The sequence below is a fragment of the Vigna unguiculata genome, chromosome 1, assembly GCF_037176805.1.
Source record: "Vigna unguiculata cultivar grain cowpea cultivar isolate G323 ecotype 2 chromosome 1, ASM3717680v1, whole genome shotgun sequence".
Lineage (NCBI taxonomy): Eukaryota > Viridiplantae > Streptophyta > Magnoliopsida > Fabales > Fabaceae > Vigna > Vigna unguiculata.
Genome location: NC_140792.1, coordinates 24,687,064 through 24,704,555, shown reverse-complemented (window position 1 = coordinate 24,704,555; position 17,492 = coordinate 24,687,064). Strand labels below are relative to the sequence as shown.

At 32.1% G+C, this 17,492-nt stretch overlaps 1 protein-coding gene and 1 pseudogene across 1 annotated transcript; both read right to left on the bottom strand.

The window, feature by feature from the left end:
- Positions 1-10,941: 10,941 nt before the first annotated feature.
- Positions 10,942-11,813, bottom strand: LOC146888805 (uncharacterized; annotated as a pseudogene).
- A 1,331-nt stretch (positions 11,814-13,144) lies between these two features.
- Positions 13,145-17,190, bottom strand: LOC114163873 (ACT domain-containing protein ACR6-like). The gene is made up of 7 exons (XM_028048251.2): positions 16,893-17,190; positions 16,397-16,442; positions 15,940-16,054; positions 15,750-15,817; positions 14,413-15,027; positions 13,965-14,069; positions 13,145-13,879 (listed from the first exon to the last, which is right to left on the bottom strand). The coding sequence occupies exons 1-7, from the start codon at positions 16,937-16,939 to the stop codon at positions 13,538-13,540; spliced, it is 1,338 nt and encodes a 445-aa protein (XP_027904052.1). The 5' UTR covers positions 16,940-17,190; the 3' UTR covers positions 13,145-13,537.
- Positions 17,191-17,492: the final 302 nt, after the last annotated feature.

Here is a 17,492-nt window from a genome sequence, read left to right as displayed (position 1 = left end):
AAGAACCCACCAGTTAAATGGAATGAAGATTGCCAAAAGGCCTTTGAAAAGATCAAACAATATTTGTAAGAACCACCGGTCTTAGTACCTTCAATGCATGGAAAACCCTCATCATGTACCTTATTGTACTTGGCTCATAATCATGTCGAAGACTATCAATCAATGTAATGTGAATTTTCGGATGAAGACATAATGGCACTTTTTGAAGAGGAACAATCATTGAATGGGGAGAAATGGTCTCTCTTATTTGACGGAGCATCTAACGTATTTGCATACGGAATTGGTGCAATGCTAATTTCTCCTGAGAATCAAGTCATTCCATTCACATCGAGATTAACCTTTGATTGTACAAATAACATGGCTGAATATGAAGCATGTGCAATGGGAGTCCTGGCAACACTTGAATTCAAGGTCAAGGTTTTGGATGTTTATGGTGACTCCGCAATAGTCATTCACCAACTGAAAGGCGAAGGGAGACTCGAGACACAAAGTTGATCCTATATCATTCTTACACTAAAAGAATGATGGAACAATTCAAAGAAATAACTTTTCATCATATCCCTCGTGAAGATAATCAGTAAGCCGATGCTTTAGCTACTTTATCTTCAATGTTCAAAATAAGCCAAGAGGGAGATATGCCATTGATAAAAACACAACATCAAGATCAACCAGCATATTGCCATGTAATACAAGAAGAATCAGACGGGAAGCCATGGTTCCATGACATTAAGTGTTGTCGAAGACTATCAATCAATGTAATGTGAATTTTCGGATGAAGACATAATGGCACTTTTTGAAGAGGAACAATCATTGAATGGGGAGAAATGGTCTCTCTTATTTGACGGAGCATCTAACGTATTTGCATACGGAATTGGTGCAATGCTAATTTCTCCTGAGAATCAAGTCATTCCATTCACATCGAGATTAACCTTTGATTGTACAAATAACATGGCTGAATATGAAGCATGTGCAATGGGAGTCCTGGCAACACTTGAAGAAGGGAGACTCGAGACACAAAGTTGATCCTATATCATTCTTACACTAAAAGAATGATGGAACAATTCAAAGAAATAACTTTTCATCATATCCCTCGTGAAGATAATCAGTAAGCCGATGCTTTAGCTACTTTATCTTCAATGTTCAAAATAAGCCAAGAGGGAGATATGCCATTGATAAAAACACAACATCAAGATCAACCAGCATATTGCCATGTAATACAAGAAGAATCAGACGGGAAGCCATGGTTCCATGACATTAAGTGTTATTTGTAAAATAGAGAGTATCCTCCCAAGGCTTTAGAAAATGATAAAAGAACCTTAAGAAGATTGGCGATGAGATTTTTCTTAAATGGTGATGTGCTTTATAAGATGAATTATGACATGGTGTTGCTTAGATGTGTTAAAGTGGCGGAGGCGAGGAAGATAATGGAAGAACTTCATGAGGGTTCGTTTAGAACACATGCAAACGGACATGCACTGGCAAGAAAGATTTTGAGGGTTGGGTATTATTGGTCGACCATGGAAGCTGATTGTTGTGATTATGTTAGAAAATGTCATAAATGTCAAACATATGTTGACAACATGCACGCACCACCAACATCTCTAAATGTTTTATCGACACCATGGCCTTTTGCAATGTGGGGTATGGATATGATTGGCCCCATTGAACCCAAGGCTTCAAATGGACATCGTTTCATTTTAGTGGCCATTGATTACTTTACCAAATGGGTTGAAGCAGCATCATATATTAGTGTGACAAAGAACGTGGTGACCAGGTTCATTAAGAAAGATCTTATTTGTCGTTATGGCTTGCCAAACAAAATCATTACAAACAATGGGACAAATTTGAACAACAAGATGATGAAAGAGTTGTGTAATAATTTTAAAATTCAACATCATAATTCTTCACCCTATCGTTCAAAAATGAACGGGGCAGTCGAGGCAGAAAACAAGAACATTAAGAAAATTGTCCAAAAGATGGTGATAACATATAAAGATTGGAATGATTTGCTTCCTTTCGCGTTGCATGCCTATCGTACTTTTGTTCGCACCTCTATTGGGGCAACTTCGTATTCTTTAGTACGGGATGGAGGCAGTACTCCTCATAGAGGTTGAAATCCCTTCTTCACGAGGATTAGTCGAGATAGAACTTGATGAAGCTGAATGCCATCAATTAAACCTCATTGAAAAAAAGATTGGTCGCTTTATGCCATGGACAATTGTATCAAATAAGGTTGAAAAGAGCCTATGACGAGAAGGTTCACCCTCGAGAATTTTGAGAAGGAGAGTTGGTACTCAAGAAGATCTTGCCTACACAAAAGGACCATAGGGGAAAATGGACTCCAAATTATGAAGGACCCTATGTAGTAAACAAAGCCTTTTCAGGAGGAATCCTAATCCTCACAAATATGGATGGCAAAGACTTATCACTTCCAATAAACTCTGACGCTGTTAAGAAGTACTATGCATGAAAGAGGTTAGCGAGGTTGAAAACTTGAGAAGGCAGTCTAAATAAAAATTGTTAGGTCTAAAAACCCTTTTAGGTAGCTTGGCAAAAAAAAACGACAAAAAAAAAATCTAGAAGCTTAAAGGTTTGCGAGGGCAGCTCATGAAGAAGTTTGAAATGCTCATTGAATTGAGACTCGAAAGGAATCTATATCATGAACAATCCAATTGGGTTGTATCAAATGCGATCTTGAATCTGATGTTCTCAAATGCCAATGGATGGATTTGTCAAAATTAATAGCATGACGATTAACATTGTTACTTTAATCCTTTTGTTTGTCTTCAACCCTTGTAACCACTATTTCAATTCCAAAAGAATAAATACCACAATTTTAGCTTACTCACCATTTCAGTGCACTCCTTCATCTTGTTATATACCAATGAAGAACATGCCATAAATTTGTAATGTATATAAATATTGTGAAAGATTTCAAAGGCCATAAGAAATTTGATAACATATGATGATGAGAGTGAACTGATTGGATGGTTGCAATCCTCATAGAAAGAGCTTAGCCACTCTAAAAAATAAAAATAAAAAACTCTCTCCTTGAATCTTGATGCGCTAGAAAACCCAAAATGAAAAAGTTGAAAAATGTTCAAAATAAAAGATATTGCATGTCCTGCATTATTAATGTGTTGACATACCTTTTTTACTTTTTATACATCATACATGGCATGCCATACACCTTTAATGAAACATGTTTCATGTTCATCGTATATTGCATGCCATACACCTTTCATGAAACACATTTCATGTACATCATACATTGCATGCTTAAATTAACTTTATAATCGACAATTTTCACATCCCATCTCTCAAATTAAATCAATTGGGTTATGATTATCTCTTTCGGTTCTCCCCTCAACCTTTCAATTAACACAAAACTTCATTTGGAGTCTTTGTACTTCCTCTTTTAACTTGCCAATTTCATGATTGAGTCTCCGTACTCAGTTACAATTTTAAGGTTGCATATTGCCGTCATGATTAATTTGCATATGTGGCATTTAGAGTCCTCGTACTCATCCTTTATTTCTGTTGGAGTCGCACTTAGAGTCCCCGCACTCATCATGTGGTTCACTTGGGTCCCTGCACTCATCCTTTAACTTCATCCCTTCTATTTTAATTCAAATAATTCTTTTTTAGTCCATTCACTTTTATTTTCCTTTTTAGTTTTTGCACTATTTTATATTGTTTCTTAAATTTAGCAAACTTTGATTTAAATATTGTAATTTGTTATCAAAACTTTGTGTTCTTGTCTTTACTTTAATTTTATTAAGATATTTTTTATCTTAATAAAATTAAGTAAAAAGGGGTAATTGTTAACACCTTGTTTTGTTCACTTTGTTTTCAAAAATAAAATAAAACAAAACAAAACAAAATAAAAATAAGTTACTCCTAATAAATAATCTAAAATAATCTAGCGCAATAATAGAAGATCAGATTTAAAATTACAATAATTAAAAATATGAAAATAGAAAAAAAATAATAGAGGTAAGAGGGAGATGGCATTCTGCAACGATAGAAGATAGATAGCTTTTGCTACTATCACTACAAGAAAATGTCTTATTAGTAACCAATTTTAGTAACTTAAAGTTGTTAGTCACTATATTGACCAATTTAGATATCAATTTACAAAATTAAAATTTATTGGTTACTAAAATAGTCACTAATATAAATAAAAAATTATAATTGGTCACTAATTAATTAGAGAGCAATTTAGTAACTAAGTTATTTTGGTAGCCAAAACTTAGGTAGCTAATTTTTAGTGACCAGTTTTTTTTATAGCCAAAACTATGGTAGCTAATTTTAAAAACCAATTCAGTGACCAATTATATTTTTTTATTCACAATAGTAACTATTTTAGTAACCAATAATTTTTTTACTTTGTAAACTTGTATCTAAATTAGTAATTATAGTAACTAACAACTTTTGGTCCCTAAAATTGGTTACTAATGAAGCATTTTCTTGTAGTGTATGCCTTTTGCTATGACTGTCATCACATCTTGTAGATTCAAGGCCATCATCAAAAGCACTTTCCATCAATACCTTTTGTTGTAGAAGATAATACCGTAAAACCAGGGAAACCATAATTCTTAACCACTCTTGTAGAAAGATAGTAACAAAAATCACCAACAGTAGCAAAGACTAGTCTCCTCCATGAAACAACCATTGTCATTGCAAATTTCATATACTAATCCATTAAAGCAACAAAATCTCTTGAAATCACGGGATTTCATCTTCTAACATCATCTAAAATCATTAACATTCTTTGTAATAAAAATCTTCTAACAAAATGAGAGGAGATGGATGGATAAGGGGTGGGGAAAATTGGTTAAGAAGAGAAAGTTCCAAAATGGAGGTCGAAGTCTAAGCTCAAACACACCACAATGGCACAACAACACGACTCACAGCACGAATCACACTTCCCGTTTGAAGTTGGTAATAAATAATTTTTACCCTCATCTTGGAATGCTCTACGTTCCATTATGTGTTGTATGCTATGTATTATAACTCTCCATTATTCTCCCATCTCTGCATATTTAAATCATATGTGTTTGTTCGGGATCATTATATTTAGTATGCACTTGAGATCTATATGTTCAAAATGCCTTTAAAATCAGTATATGAAATAAGTGATATTTTCTGATCTTTTTGTTTCTCTCGATACGTAGTAAGCCAATTAACCCTAAATATGAAAATGCCTTGATTTTTAGAGGTCATAAAATTTCATACTTACCACCTAAACAAACTCTCGTCATAGTTGAAGATGATCCCTTCGAATCGTATCTGATAGGTCTCGAATTTGTGTTGTGACCATCCCAAAACCGTATATGAACCACGCCAGAGCAGAATCTAAGTTGTTCCCTCTGGAAATCGCACCTAAACCCTTTTCGGTAGACCATCAACCTCTAGTCACGTCTGAGACTACGTTCCTTTCTCCTTCACATCTGCGTTTGAACTGTTCCAGAAAGCTTCACACCAACCCCTGCAACTAGCGTTTTCTCCCTTTTCGCAGACTTCCCTACAATATTTGAAATAAGTTTGTTCCTGTTGGAAAAAACTCACACACACTAAAAGAATATGCAATGTAACTCACTATGGTGTTTTTTATTGATGGAGAATGCGCTATTATATAGCCAATTACAAACCAAATAATAACAAACCAAATTAAATCTTTATCTAATCTAATCTTATCTAATACCCCATATTATCAAACTAAATCTTATATACTCTAACTAACTAAAATAACAACTAACTTAAATCTAATTAACTAAATATAAAATACCCAATCACTTTGTTAAATAAAAACAACTCTATAAACTAAAATATAATCTAAATATTATCTAACAAAATTAAAGATTATCCAACAGTTCCTTCATTTGCCAGATTCAGGTTTCAAGCCACTCCCTCTCACAACCTGGGCCATCCTTGAAATCAAGCCCAATCCTTTCGTTTTCTCCCATTTTCTTATGGTTTCTTTTCCTTTTTTTAAATTTTTTTTCTTTTTTTATCTATAATATATAAATATGATGCATCTGTTAAGTAAATTCTATTAGTATATTAACCTTCATAACAATCTAGACTCTGGAAACGTGCGTTTTGTTTCATTCTATAATTATAAAGTAAAATTTTAGTGATAATAATTATATATGTTTTTAGTAATTATAGTAAAATCACCTTTTATATTTTATATTAGTTATTTAAAAAATATATATATTTTTAACCATTTTAGATGTACTTCTAATTTGGTTATCTTAAAATTATTCAAAATTATTCTATTGATACTTTTAATAAGGTTATTTTTTTTTAAACCACTTTAGATGCACTTCTAATTTAGTTATTTCTATTTTAGACCACTTTGGATGCACTTCTAATTTGGTCATCTTAACATTATTCAAAATTATTTTATTGATACTTTTTATAAGGTTTTTTTTTTATTTTTTTTATTTTAAACAACTTTAGATGCACTTCTAATTTAGTTGTCCCTATTTTAGACCACTTTGGATGTACTTCTAATTTGGCCATCTTAAAATTATTAAATTTTTTTACAATTTTAAGATATTTTTTATTTATTACAAATTTGTAACCACTTTATATGCGCTTTTAATTTGGTTATTTTATTTAAACCTTTTTACAACCACTTTAAATATTTTCAACAAGAACTACGTAACTCTGATTCTCCATTGCACCTGGAGATACGTAGGAGTAGGGTATCATCCTTGTCGAGCTAAATAAATAGAAAAATATTGTTATTTTGTTATAATAATATTAGTGTTTTTTAGAAAGTTTTTTTTTTTTGAGGTGAAATAAATTTTCTTAAGTTAAATAATTTCCTCATTTAATTATAAGCAATCGTCTTAGGACGGACGTTGTACGGTGTTAATACCTTCCCTACACGTAATCGACTTACGAATCCATTTTGGTTTTTAGGACTAATTCTCTTTTAAAAGGTTTTTCTAATATTTCCCTTGAATAAATATTGGTGACGACTCCATTAAAATCGTTTTTTTAAATGATGGAAAGCGATCTCGTCGTGATTCCAGTTGCGACATTGAGTAATGCAACATATTTTCGGAGAGGCATCCTTTTAGAACTGGTTTAACATATGGTTTAAATTATCCTACTCCTAACCAGGATCATTTGGTTAGAGGACTTGAAAGTACCAAGAGAGTGACACGTAGAGATACACCTAGTGTTTGTGAGGCCTTGGTAAAGGATGTTAATGCCTTGGAATTCAGAATTATAAAGTTGAATGGCAAGATTGTTAGTATTAAAAGGAAGCACAATCCTGACGGAAAATCATTGTCAAAGACAAATGCAGTAAGATGTTCTAAATTTGAAGGCTATGGCATGAAACTCATCAATGTCCTAATAGGGATGCAAGTCCCATGACTAATGAAGACCTCAAGAACTACAATTTATACTTGAAAGAGGAGGAAGAAAGGGCAACACAAATATTATATGTATTGAAAAGAAGGCAAGAGCAGAAGGTAAAAAGAGCACATGAGAAGGAAACACTTGTAGAAAATGAAGCAAAGGCAAAGAGAGAAAAAGAAGAGAAAGAAATAAGAAAAAAGAGGCAGGAAAGAAAAGAAAGAAAAAGAAGAGAAAGAAAAGAGAGAGGGAGATGAGAAAGAAGAAAGAGAGAGAAAAGAGCGAGAAAAAGAAAAAAAAAGATGAGACTAGAAAAAGAGAGGAGGAAGAAAAGAGAGAAAAAGAGAAAGAAAGAAGAGAGCATTATGAATTGTCAATGAAAAAAAGTACTAACTTTCCTCTTATTGGCATCAACAATGGAAAGAAGAAAGGATATTTAAAGAAAGAGTTTGTCATCAAGCAACAATGGGATCAACAATGGGAAGAAAAAATGATGATAAAAGGGGATAGCACAAGCTTAGAAATATATGCTCCTGAATTAGCTTTTTTACCCATTCCTAACAAATCTATGAGTGATCAAAGTCATACCTATAAATTGGTTGTTTGTTTGTGTAATATTCCTTTCTTTTTCTTTGAGCATTGCATCTCTAGTTTAAAATTGTTCGATGCTTTGTGCACGTTGGTATTTGACCATGGAGGCAGACCTCCAAAATCTTTGATAATAAGAGATTGGCCTCTTCCAGGATCCAAATCTCAGTTTAGTAGAATTTCTATTTTCTTTTTATTATTTTAGATTTATGTCTTTGATTTGGGTTTGTGTTTGGATGTAGGACCTTCTAGAATTCGAGTCGAATTCTCTCCAAACAAGGAAGAATGACAAGGAATCTTCAATTGAGACAAACTTGAGGACAAATTCTCTTTAAGAAGGAGGGTATGATAGAAGACTATCTCCTAAACTTCAAGTGATACGAATTTAAGGACAAATTCTCTTCAAGAATAAGGAAATGATAGAGGACTATCCCTAGATTTCATACAAGAAGAACTTGAAGATGAAAGTTTAAAATTCAAAAAACCTATGACAAGGGCAAGGAGCAAGAAATGGGAAGATCAAATATATTCAAGGCTCCTAATGCTACAAGCAACTGGAAATTCAAAGGTTTTGAAGATCATGGTTTGGAGCACATTTGAAGAATAGTTTTTAGGAAAATTAGTCTATGTTTTTGGGCTTTAAGTTTTCTTTTATAAATTAGTTTATGCTTTTATGTTTTTGGGCTCATGCCTTCTTGTAGGATTCTCAAGTTTTCTTAAATTTATGTGCCTTTATATAGATGCACCAAAAAATTTAGGTTAAAATACCTTTTTGGTCCTAATTTTCGTCAAGTTTTTTCAAATAAGTCCTAATTTTGGTTTTGTGTTCAAATAGGTCCCAATTTTCGTCAATTATGTTCAATTGGGTCCTTTTTTGCTAACACCGTTTAAATCATTAACGACCATGAACAGTGACTGCCACGTGTCATTTCGTGGTTTTTTTGAATTTTTTTTATTTTTATTTTTAATTTTTAATTTTTTTTTAATTTTTTTAATTTTTTTTAAATGTACACGTGTCAACCCAGGAGTGTGCCACGTGTCACTTTGTGGTTTTTTTGAATTTTTTATTTTATTTTTATGAATTTTTTTTGAATTTTTTTTGAATTATTTTTTAAATGTTCACGTGTCAATCTAGTAGTGTGCCACGTGTCAAAGTCAATATTCTATATTCGATTTGGTCTCTATATTTGTTATTTTTGTTCAATTAGGTCCTAATTTTTGTTAAGATTAACCAATTTGGTCCTTATAGAAGATGTGACCAAATTTAATTTTTATATCAAAGTTATAATGATGTGAATTTTAATATATTATATAAAGATATTTAATAAAAATATGAATTTTAATATAAAAATTAAATTTGGTTTTAATTTGGAGAGGGACCAAATTGGTTAATGTTAACAAAAATTGGAACCTAATTGAACAAAAATAACAAGTATAGGGACCAAATTGAATTTAGAACATTGACTTTGACACGTGGCATGCTACTGGATTGACACGTGGACATTTAAAAAAAATTTAAAAAAAAATTAAAAATTTTTAAAAAAATTCAAAAAAACCATGAAGTGACACGTGGCACACTCCTAGGTTGACACGTGTACATTTAAAAAAATTAACAAAACTTAAAAAAATTTAAAAAATTAAAAATAAAAATAAAAAAAATTCAAAAAAACCACGAAGTGACATGTGGCAGTCACTGTTCATGATTGTTAATGATTTAAACGGTGTTAGCAAAAAAGGACCCAATTGAACAAAATTGACGAAAATTGGGACCTATTTGAACACAAAACTAAAATTAGGACTTATTTGAAAAAACTTGACGAAAATTGGGACCAAAAAGTTATTTTAACCAAAAATTTATGTAGACACTTTTGAGTCATATTATATGCATTTACATTATTTGAGAAAGGATTCTTTTGGCTCTTAGATTAGAACTTTGATTCTTATCTAAGAGTAATATCTTTGTGGTGAATCTTCACCTAACTTATCAATATACTAGATTGTGACATCTTCCATCCCTGTCTTATTTCACGTTCTTCACTGATTTATTTTTATATTGCCTCTTGAGTATTCAAATTTATAAATGATTGTACTCTTTCCTGGATAGGATCGTATCACTTTATTAGAACGAAGAAGCCTAATTTTTCTTTCTAATTGATTTTCTAACTCAGATTTATATATTTTGAATTTATCAAAAATTTCATGTTTGTGGTTTATTATATACACATAACAATATTTAGAGAAATCATCAATAAAAGTAATAAAATATATTTTACCATCGTGTGTTAAAACATCATTACTATCACATACATCACTATGTATTAATTCAAGTAGATTAGTTTCCTTTTTCATGCATGTATGGCATGGGTTCCTTAGTTGCTTTAATTGAACACATTTCACATTTTTTTTCTTCAAAATCAATAGAAGATTTAGGAATAAGATTAAGAGACATCATTCTTCTAACAAAATTTGAATTTATTTGACCTAGTCTAGGATGCCACATATCACAACTTTCAACATTGGTAATAATCAAATGAGAACTACTAGATATTTTATAGCTGAAAAAGGCATAAGACTTAACTTAAACAAACCGTCACACAAATATATCCTTTACCAATAAAAACACCATGTTTAGTAATAACAATTCTATTGGACTCAAAAACAACTTTGTAACCTTATTGAACTAACTAAGAAGTACTTATGAGATTTTTTATAATTTCAGAAACATGAAAGACTCCATTTAAAATAAGATAATTTCTAGAAGACAACTCTAGTTTCACTTGACTCTCTCATAGAACATATGTCATGCTCCCATTTACCATAGTTATGGTACGTGTGCTTGTTTCTTGATATAAAGAAAATGTTTTTTTATTAGCAAACACATGAACATTAACCCTAGAATCTATAAACCAATCATTTGAGTTAAAAATATAATTTAACTTAGGGCGAGTGACATGCTACCTTTCATATGGGAAATCATAGGCAAATAGTATTAGCTTCAGGTTTGGAACTAGACATAGGTTGGCGATGACATTGAAAGAATTTTTTAGCTAGATGATTAGTTCAAGCATAAACAAAACAAAACATCTCATTCCCCATATTTTTATCCTTATGCTTATTGTTGTTATAAGAAAAGTTGTTTCTTGGTTTAGAGAAAGAAGGGTTTTTCACAAACTTATTTTTATTAAAACCATGTTTTTTGAAGGATTTTGGATTAGGCTTATAAGAGCTATCGAATTTATTACATTTCTCAACAAAATAGGCTTTGGAATTAGACTGCGAATTTTGAGAAAAAAGTAATGTTTTCCTCAATATGAAAACACACAAGCAAATCATCAAAATAGAAATATTCAGGCTTGTGTTTTAAACTTCGAGCACAATCAAACCAAGAAGGAGACAACTTTGAGATCAAAAAGAGCCACAAGCATAATGCTCGATAAAATAATATTTTTTAATTTCATGTCAAAACAATATTTTCAAACTCATGAATCTGATCAGAAATGGGTTTATTATCAACCATTTGAAATTAAATATTTTTTTGCAAGAATATCTAGATAAATCTTTTTCTGCATATCCATATTTCAATTCAAGTGTTTCCCATCAATCAATAGTAATGTTGGTATGGAAAAATATGTCCATGACATAAAATATCTTTATCTGAAACATCAGTAGAAGAGGTCGAAAAAACACTCAAGATGATAGAAGAATTAGTAGTTTTAGAAATCACAACAAACAATCCTATTTCAGTAAGCCAAAACTTCATCTATTGTTGGCAACAGAAAAAAAAAAATTGCCCGTAAATTTTCAAGCTTACTTGAGAGTGACTTAATCATGAACATGGCAAGCATAATATTATCTCTGATTTTTTTTAAATAAAAGGAATAAACAAATTATAGAACAAAAAATTTTCTCTTTAAGAATGTTGGAAAATAATGAGAAAATAAAACAAGATAGAGATCTGGATAAGATGAGATTATCAAGTCAAACAATTATTATATTTTTGCAAGATACAATAACCCGTTAGATCACTACTATTTTAAGAGATAGTATAAAGAAAAATAGAAGACGTAATATTTTTGCAAGAACTAGTGTTTCTTGTGGGTTTTTCCCATGCACCTAGGAGGTGGTATTTATAGGTAATGAAAGGAAACATGGGAGTCAATCGTCATCCATATGATTTAATTAAAAAATAATTTAGGATTAATATTACATTAAAACATTAGTAACGGTAAAAAAAAATTTAATTAATTTTTTTCAACATTATACCAATATTTCTATCAAATGAAGTTGATAGTGCACCTTATTGTATATATTCTCTTCTGAGAGATTATTTATTTTCATTTAAACTTATTTATTTGCAAAGAAAAAGTGATAAAATAAATACTCTAGAAAATAAAATGTGGTTCAATAATAAAAATATAATTGTATCCGTTATCTCGTTTTTTTTTTCAAAAATGACAACTATATAGTCATATAAATCGAAAAAGACAATAAATAATAAATGTTATAATCAATTTGATTATAGTAAAACCTCTCTATAATTGCTTAAAAAAGAATAAAACATAAAGCAATTAGATTAAAGTTGTATAAAACAAATAATTATACTTTTTTTATTATATGTGAAATTTTTTTTCTTTATTTAATTATTTACGTAATTTTTCAATTTAATAAATTCATAGAAAAATATAATTGATTATATATATATATATATATATATATATATATATATATATAGAATTAACTTAACAAAAAAACAATAATTTATTAAATACTCAAATAAACAACAGCTTTAAACATTCAAAATAAAAACCGATGATATTTTTAAAACATTAAACTTATTCAAGCCTTTAATATATGAGGTGGAGTAATGCTACCATACAAATTCTTAAATAGCTATGATCAACGTTTTCTTAAACCAGCAAGTAAATCATCTCGTTAATTAGCATATCATCTTGAGATTTTTAATTAACATCCCTTCTTGGTTTGTAATTCCATCTACCTTAGTGACCTTTTAGGTTTAAGAAAAACCGCTCTAACAATTTTTATGAAAACCAAACCAAACTAGACTTAGTGGCCTTTTAGATTTAAGAAAAATCAAATAGCATTCTTATGAACATAGCAGTACTTAGTGCACAACAGGATATTTGAACAGAGAGAAAGGAAAGGAGGAGACATACAATTATACACATAATTACAATTTTTCCATTCAATTTTATGTGCATACACAAAGTTTACATCTACTCCAAATTACACCACCAAAATGTACTCTTTAAACCATGTACATGTACAGACCCAATTGCATCTACACCAAATCACACCCCTAAAAGCACTATATACTCTTTTGGATTTGGCATCCTAAAAGCACTACTTGCTTCATATTGAACCTAGGTAACATGCTACTGAGCACAACTAAGCTATGTAGATGTGTGTTTAAGCTTTCTACTGTACAGTGTAAATTCCAAGCCCCTTTGCTGGGAGGAACATATATACAATCTCTTTAACTTGCACACATAAATTTCTTTTTCACTTGAGAGTAAGGGAAAGGAAATGCAGGGAATATACAAAGGAGGACTCAAGAATAAGATCTGATCAGCTTAAAATTCTGAAAAGATCGAGCTTTGAAAAAATTTCCTAAGAGAAATCCAATTGTTGTGGGTTGAGGGGCCTTTGGTGAAAGACTAGAACTATGTTTTACGTTCAGTACTTTGTCACCAATCTGTCTGCGAATTGAATCTATAATCTTGGGGTCAACTGGGTTACCAGTGACATCTGTAACATAAAAAGTATCTCTTGCCATTCCTTCTTCTGTTGATATTTCTGCTCTTTTGATACACAAACTGTTCTCTCGAAATATTCTTGTGATATCTGAAAGAAGTCCTACACGATCTTTTGTGCACAACTCCAGCTCCATTCCCTGCATACAAACACATATGTTAGCATCATTCCATTCACAAAAGGTTCTGAGAAGTGCAGCTTCAAGCTGTGGATTGTTATCACACCTCAGATGCTCGCCTTTCAATTGCTGCTTCAAGACACTGCACCAGTCGTTCACGTTCAGCCTCTAAACTAATGGGAAAGCCATCCACATGCCGAATATAAAACTCCTAGATGAAGGAGAAAATCTCAGTCAGAAAAATTCAAGCAGAAAATGGACTCAGACCATTCCATGCTGACCATATGAAACTCAAGTATAGAATGCATGTAGTTCATCTGATCAAACATTGTTTAAGTTAATGTGATACTTGAGCCATAGAACTTTCTCATATAATGAACTAATATTATAGGTTAAGTTCTCATCTTCTGTTTAAGTCACAACAGTTGAAATTTACAGGCCAAAATTTTTAGTATTTGAGTTTAGTTTAGCTACAATAACAAGTACAGTAGTACACAAAGCAAAAAAGGTTGAACCATATAACAAACAACATAAAGAGAAAAAATTTGGCTAACCTGAAAAGCTTCTGTCCGTAATGTCTTAACAACACCATGAAAAACTACATACTGCATGTCAGTTAAAGTGCAAACAATATCAAACAGCAACTTTGGTCGATCTTTTGCTCTCATGGTAACCACAGTGTAATCCTTCTCAACACAATCTACAACGGTTACATGAGGGAGAGGGCGTTTGTCTCTATCTCTGAGTCCCCCTCGTCCTTCCCTTTCAATCCTCTCATAATCCCTATCAGCAAACATAATCTGATGCAATCTTCTGTCCCTATTTGTAACGCCAGTGGGTGAAAGTGTTGTCCTTGCTGTCTTTGGATCATTGCTTCCCCTAAGAACATTAGAAAGCAAATCCCTTATCGTAGAGAGGCGAGACGGATCCTTGATGGCGCAGCCGCTGGAATCATCTGTCACATGAACTACAGCTGCAGCTCTAGTATTATGTGTCCATATCTCAGCAGTGGCCACATTACAGTGAAGGTCCGTGAGAACTGCACAGATTTCAGATAGTAACCCGGGTCGGTCTGTGCCGGTGAGTTCAATTACAGTATGCTCTTCAGTAGGTACAACTCCAACAGACTCTCTCAGTGAGGGTGCAAAGCTCGGATTGTTTTCAATTCTCTACAAAAAGAACAAAGATCAGTGAGAAACCACAAAGTCACAAGACTTATTGACCATCATCTATCATCAAGGAACTATATATTATTAGCATGACGAGAATCACATATCACTTGCAGAAAGAAGACACTCATATCTTAATGGACCTAACTTAGGCTTCACACACCAGAATGGATAACTTAAGACACTTGTACTTCGGCGTTTATTAAGATCAAATCTCCAAAGTTTCAAGACCCTCACATTTCTTCAAGGATTTTTTATCTTGCTTTATATCATCCTATGTTCACTATATAACTAATTAAATCAGTATGACAGTAATATAACGAGTTAATCACCAGATGGAACTAACAGTTAATATAACATTTGCTGGAGAACTACTGGGACCAACAGAGTTTTGATGAGTCAAATAAATAAGTGAAATAAAAAATGAACAAAATTGGAATTTGAGCTTGTTCTCCCTCCATCTAATTTGGTAAACCAGTTCATAGCTAACTAGAGCAATCAGCAAGCAGAAAATAATGGCAAAAGTATAGTAAAGTTCATATTTTAAAAGAACCAAATTCAAATTAGCATTCTCGGCACTAACACAAGTGTCCTGCTTACTTAACCCGAGGATTTCTAGCAAAAGAAAAATAAGAGAGAAGGGGGAGACCCTACAACAGAGAATGAAAACATAAATAAGCCTTATTTAGCTTTTTAAGAAATTCAAGCAGAAAAATCCCTACCCTTTGAATATAATCAATGACTTCCTTATCTCTGATCTTGTTTCCATTACGATCAATCACATTAAACACTGAAAATCATCAAAATAAATACTAGAATCAGAAGCAAAGTTCACAAAAATAATTATAATCACTACTCTAAGTCTTTTTTTTTTCCCTTTAGCTTGCCACTGATGAAGAATAGGAAACTTACCATCCATGAACCACACCCCATCAGAGGAGATATAGGCCTTTGTTATCACAAGGTTCATATCTGAAATAACTTGGACAACATCCAAGAGAATCCCATGTTTGTTGACACTGTCAACCTGTAAAAACACTTACATAAGAAAAAAGTGCATAGCTATTTCTTTTTCCCGAAAAATGAAATTGACTCCGAAACATTTTGTTTTTATATTAAAAAAATAAAAAAAATAAATAAATCCAGCCAAATTCTACAACATCAAATCATTAGAAAATTTGAACAAAAAAATAGGAAGAATCTTTTCTATTGTCAACTCAATTTTGTGAACCAAAACAGGGGAAAACACAAACTTTATAAGATCAAATAATTAGAAAACTGAAAGAAAGAAAAAAAAAAAAAAAAAGAATCTTCCTTATTGTCAACTCAATTTTGTGAAGCCTAATCAAAGGGAAGCAACCAGCTTTACCTGAATAACAGTTGCGTTTTCACAGGCATTGTTGTCAATCACAACCCTGCATATAAAAAACTAGCCGGTAAAAAACACCAACACTATAGACACAGTATACACACACCGGAATTCAAACATGAAAATAACGATTATCACATCAAACCACAAGAAAAAGCATACCAAATACAATTTTGTTTTAGGAAAAAAGTAAAAAAAAAAAAAAAAAAACGAGAAGATTTGGTAACATAGGATGTTAATTTGTTCCATGGCTTACAAAAAAAAAAAAAAAAGAGGAATCAAGCAAGGAACTTCCATGTCAGTACTGGAAAAAATGAAAACACCAAACTGAAAAAGAGGTTTAATTTTACACCCCAGTTGATTAAAACTTCCATAAACCATAAAACAAGAGAAAAACATGTGGTGCTGACAAGCAAAACATCAAAAACAGTCCCCATAAACAGAAACAAAAAGAAGAGGAGAGAAGAAGAAAGATTGAAAGTAGTGAAGCAGTTACCTCGGTGGGTTCATCCTTCTTATAAGCTTAGCATATTCATCATCCATGTTGCTATGTACAGTGTGAAGAGAAAAAAATAAGCAGAGAGAGAGAAAAAAGAAAGAGATGGACAAAAGAAGCGGTTATGGATGAAGGAGGAGGAAGAAAGGATTAGTGACAGTAAATGGGTATGAGAAGGGAGAAGAAATTAGGGAGAGGCAGTGGTAGAAGAAGAGGGAGTGAGTCCAAGGAGCAAGGAGAGAGAAAAGTGAAGTAGGAGAGAGAGAGAGAGAGGGCACTTCACTTTGAATCCACATTTCTTTTTGGGTTTTTTAGTCTTAAAATCAAGGCTCTGTGTGTGTGTGCTGTGTGAAAGCCGCGAGAGAAACTGGTCCTGACCTGTGACGTGGCGGTTCGGGATTAGGAAAGGGGCGGTTACGTGGCTCCGTTCTCCGTACTCGCCCATGGCTGGGGATTCCTCTGCGATGACGTCACTCTTCCACCTCACCCACCAACTTCAACACCTCTTTTAAGACTCCGTAAAATAACAACTTCAACGGAGTTTTTTTGTTAAAAGTCGGTTTAATTTTCTGATTTCAAGCATGATGATAATATCCTTAG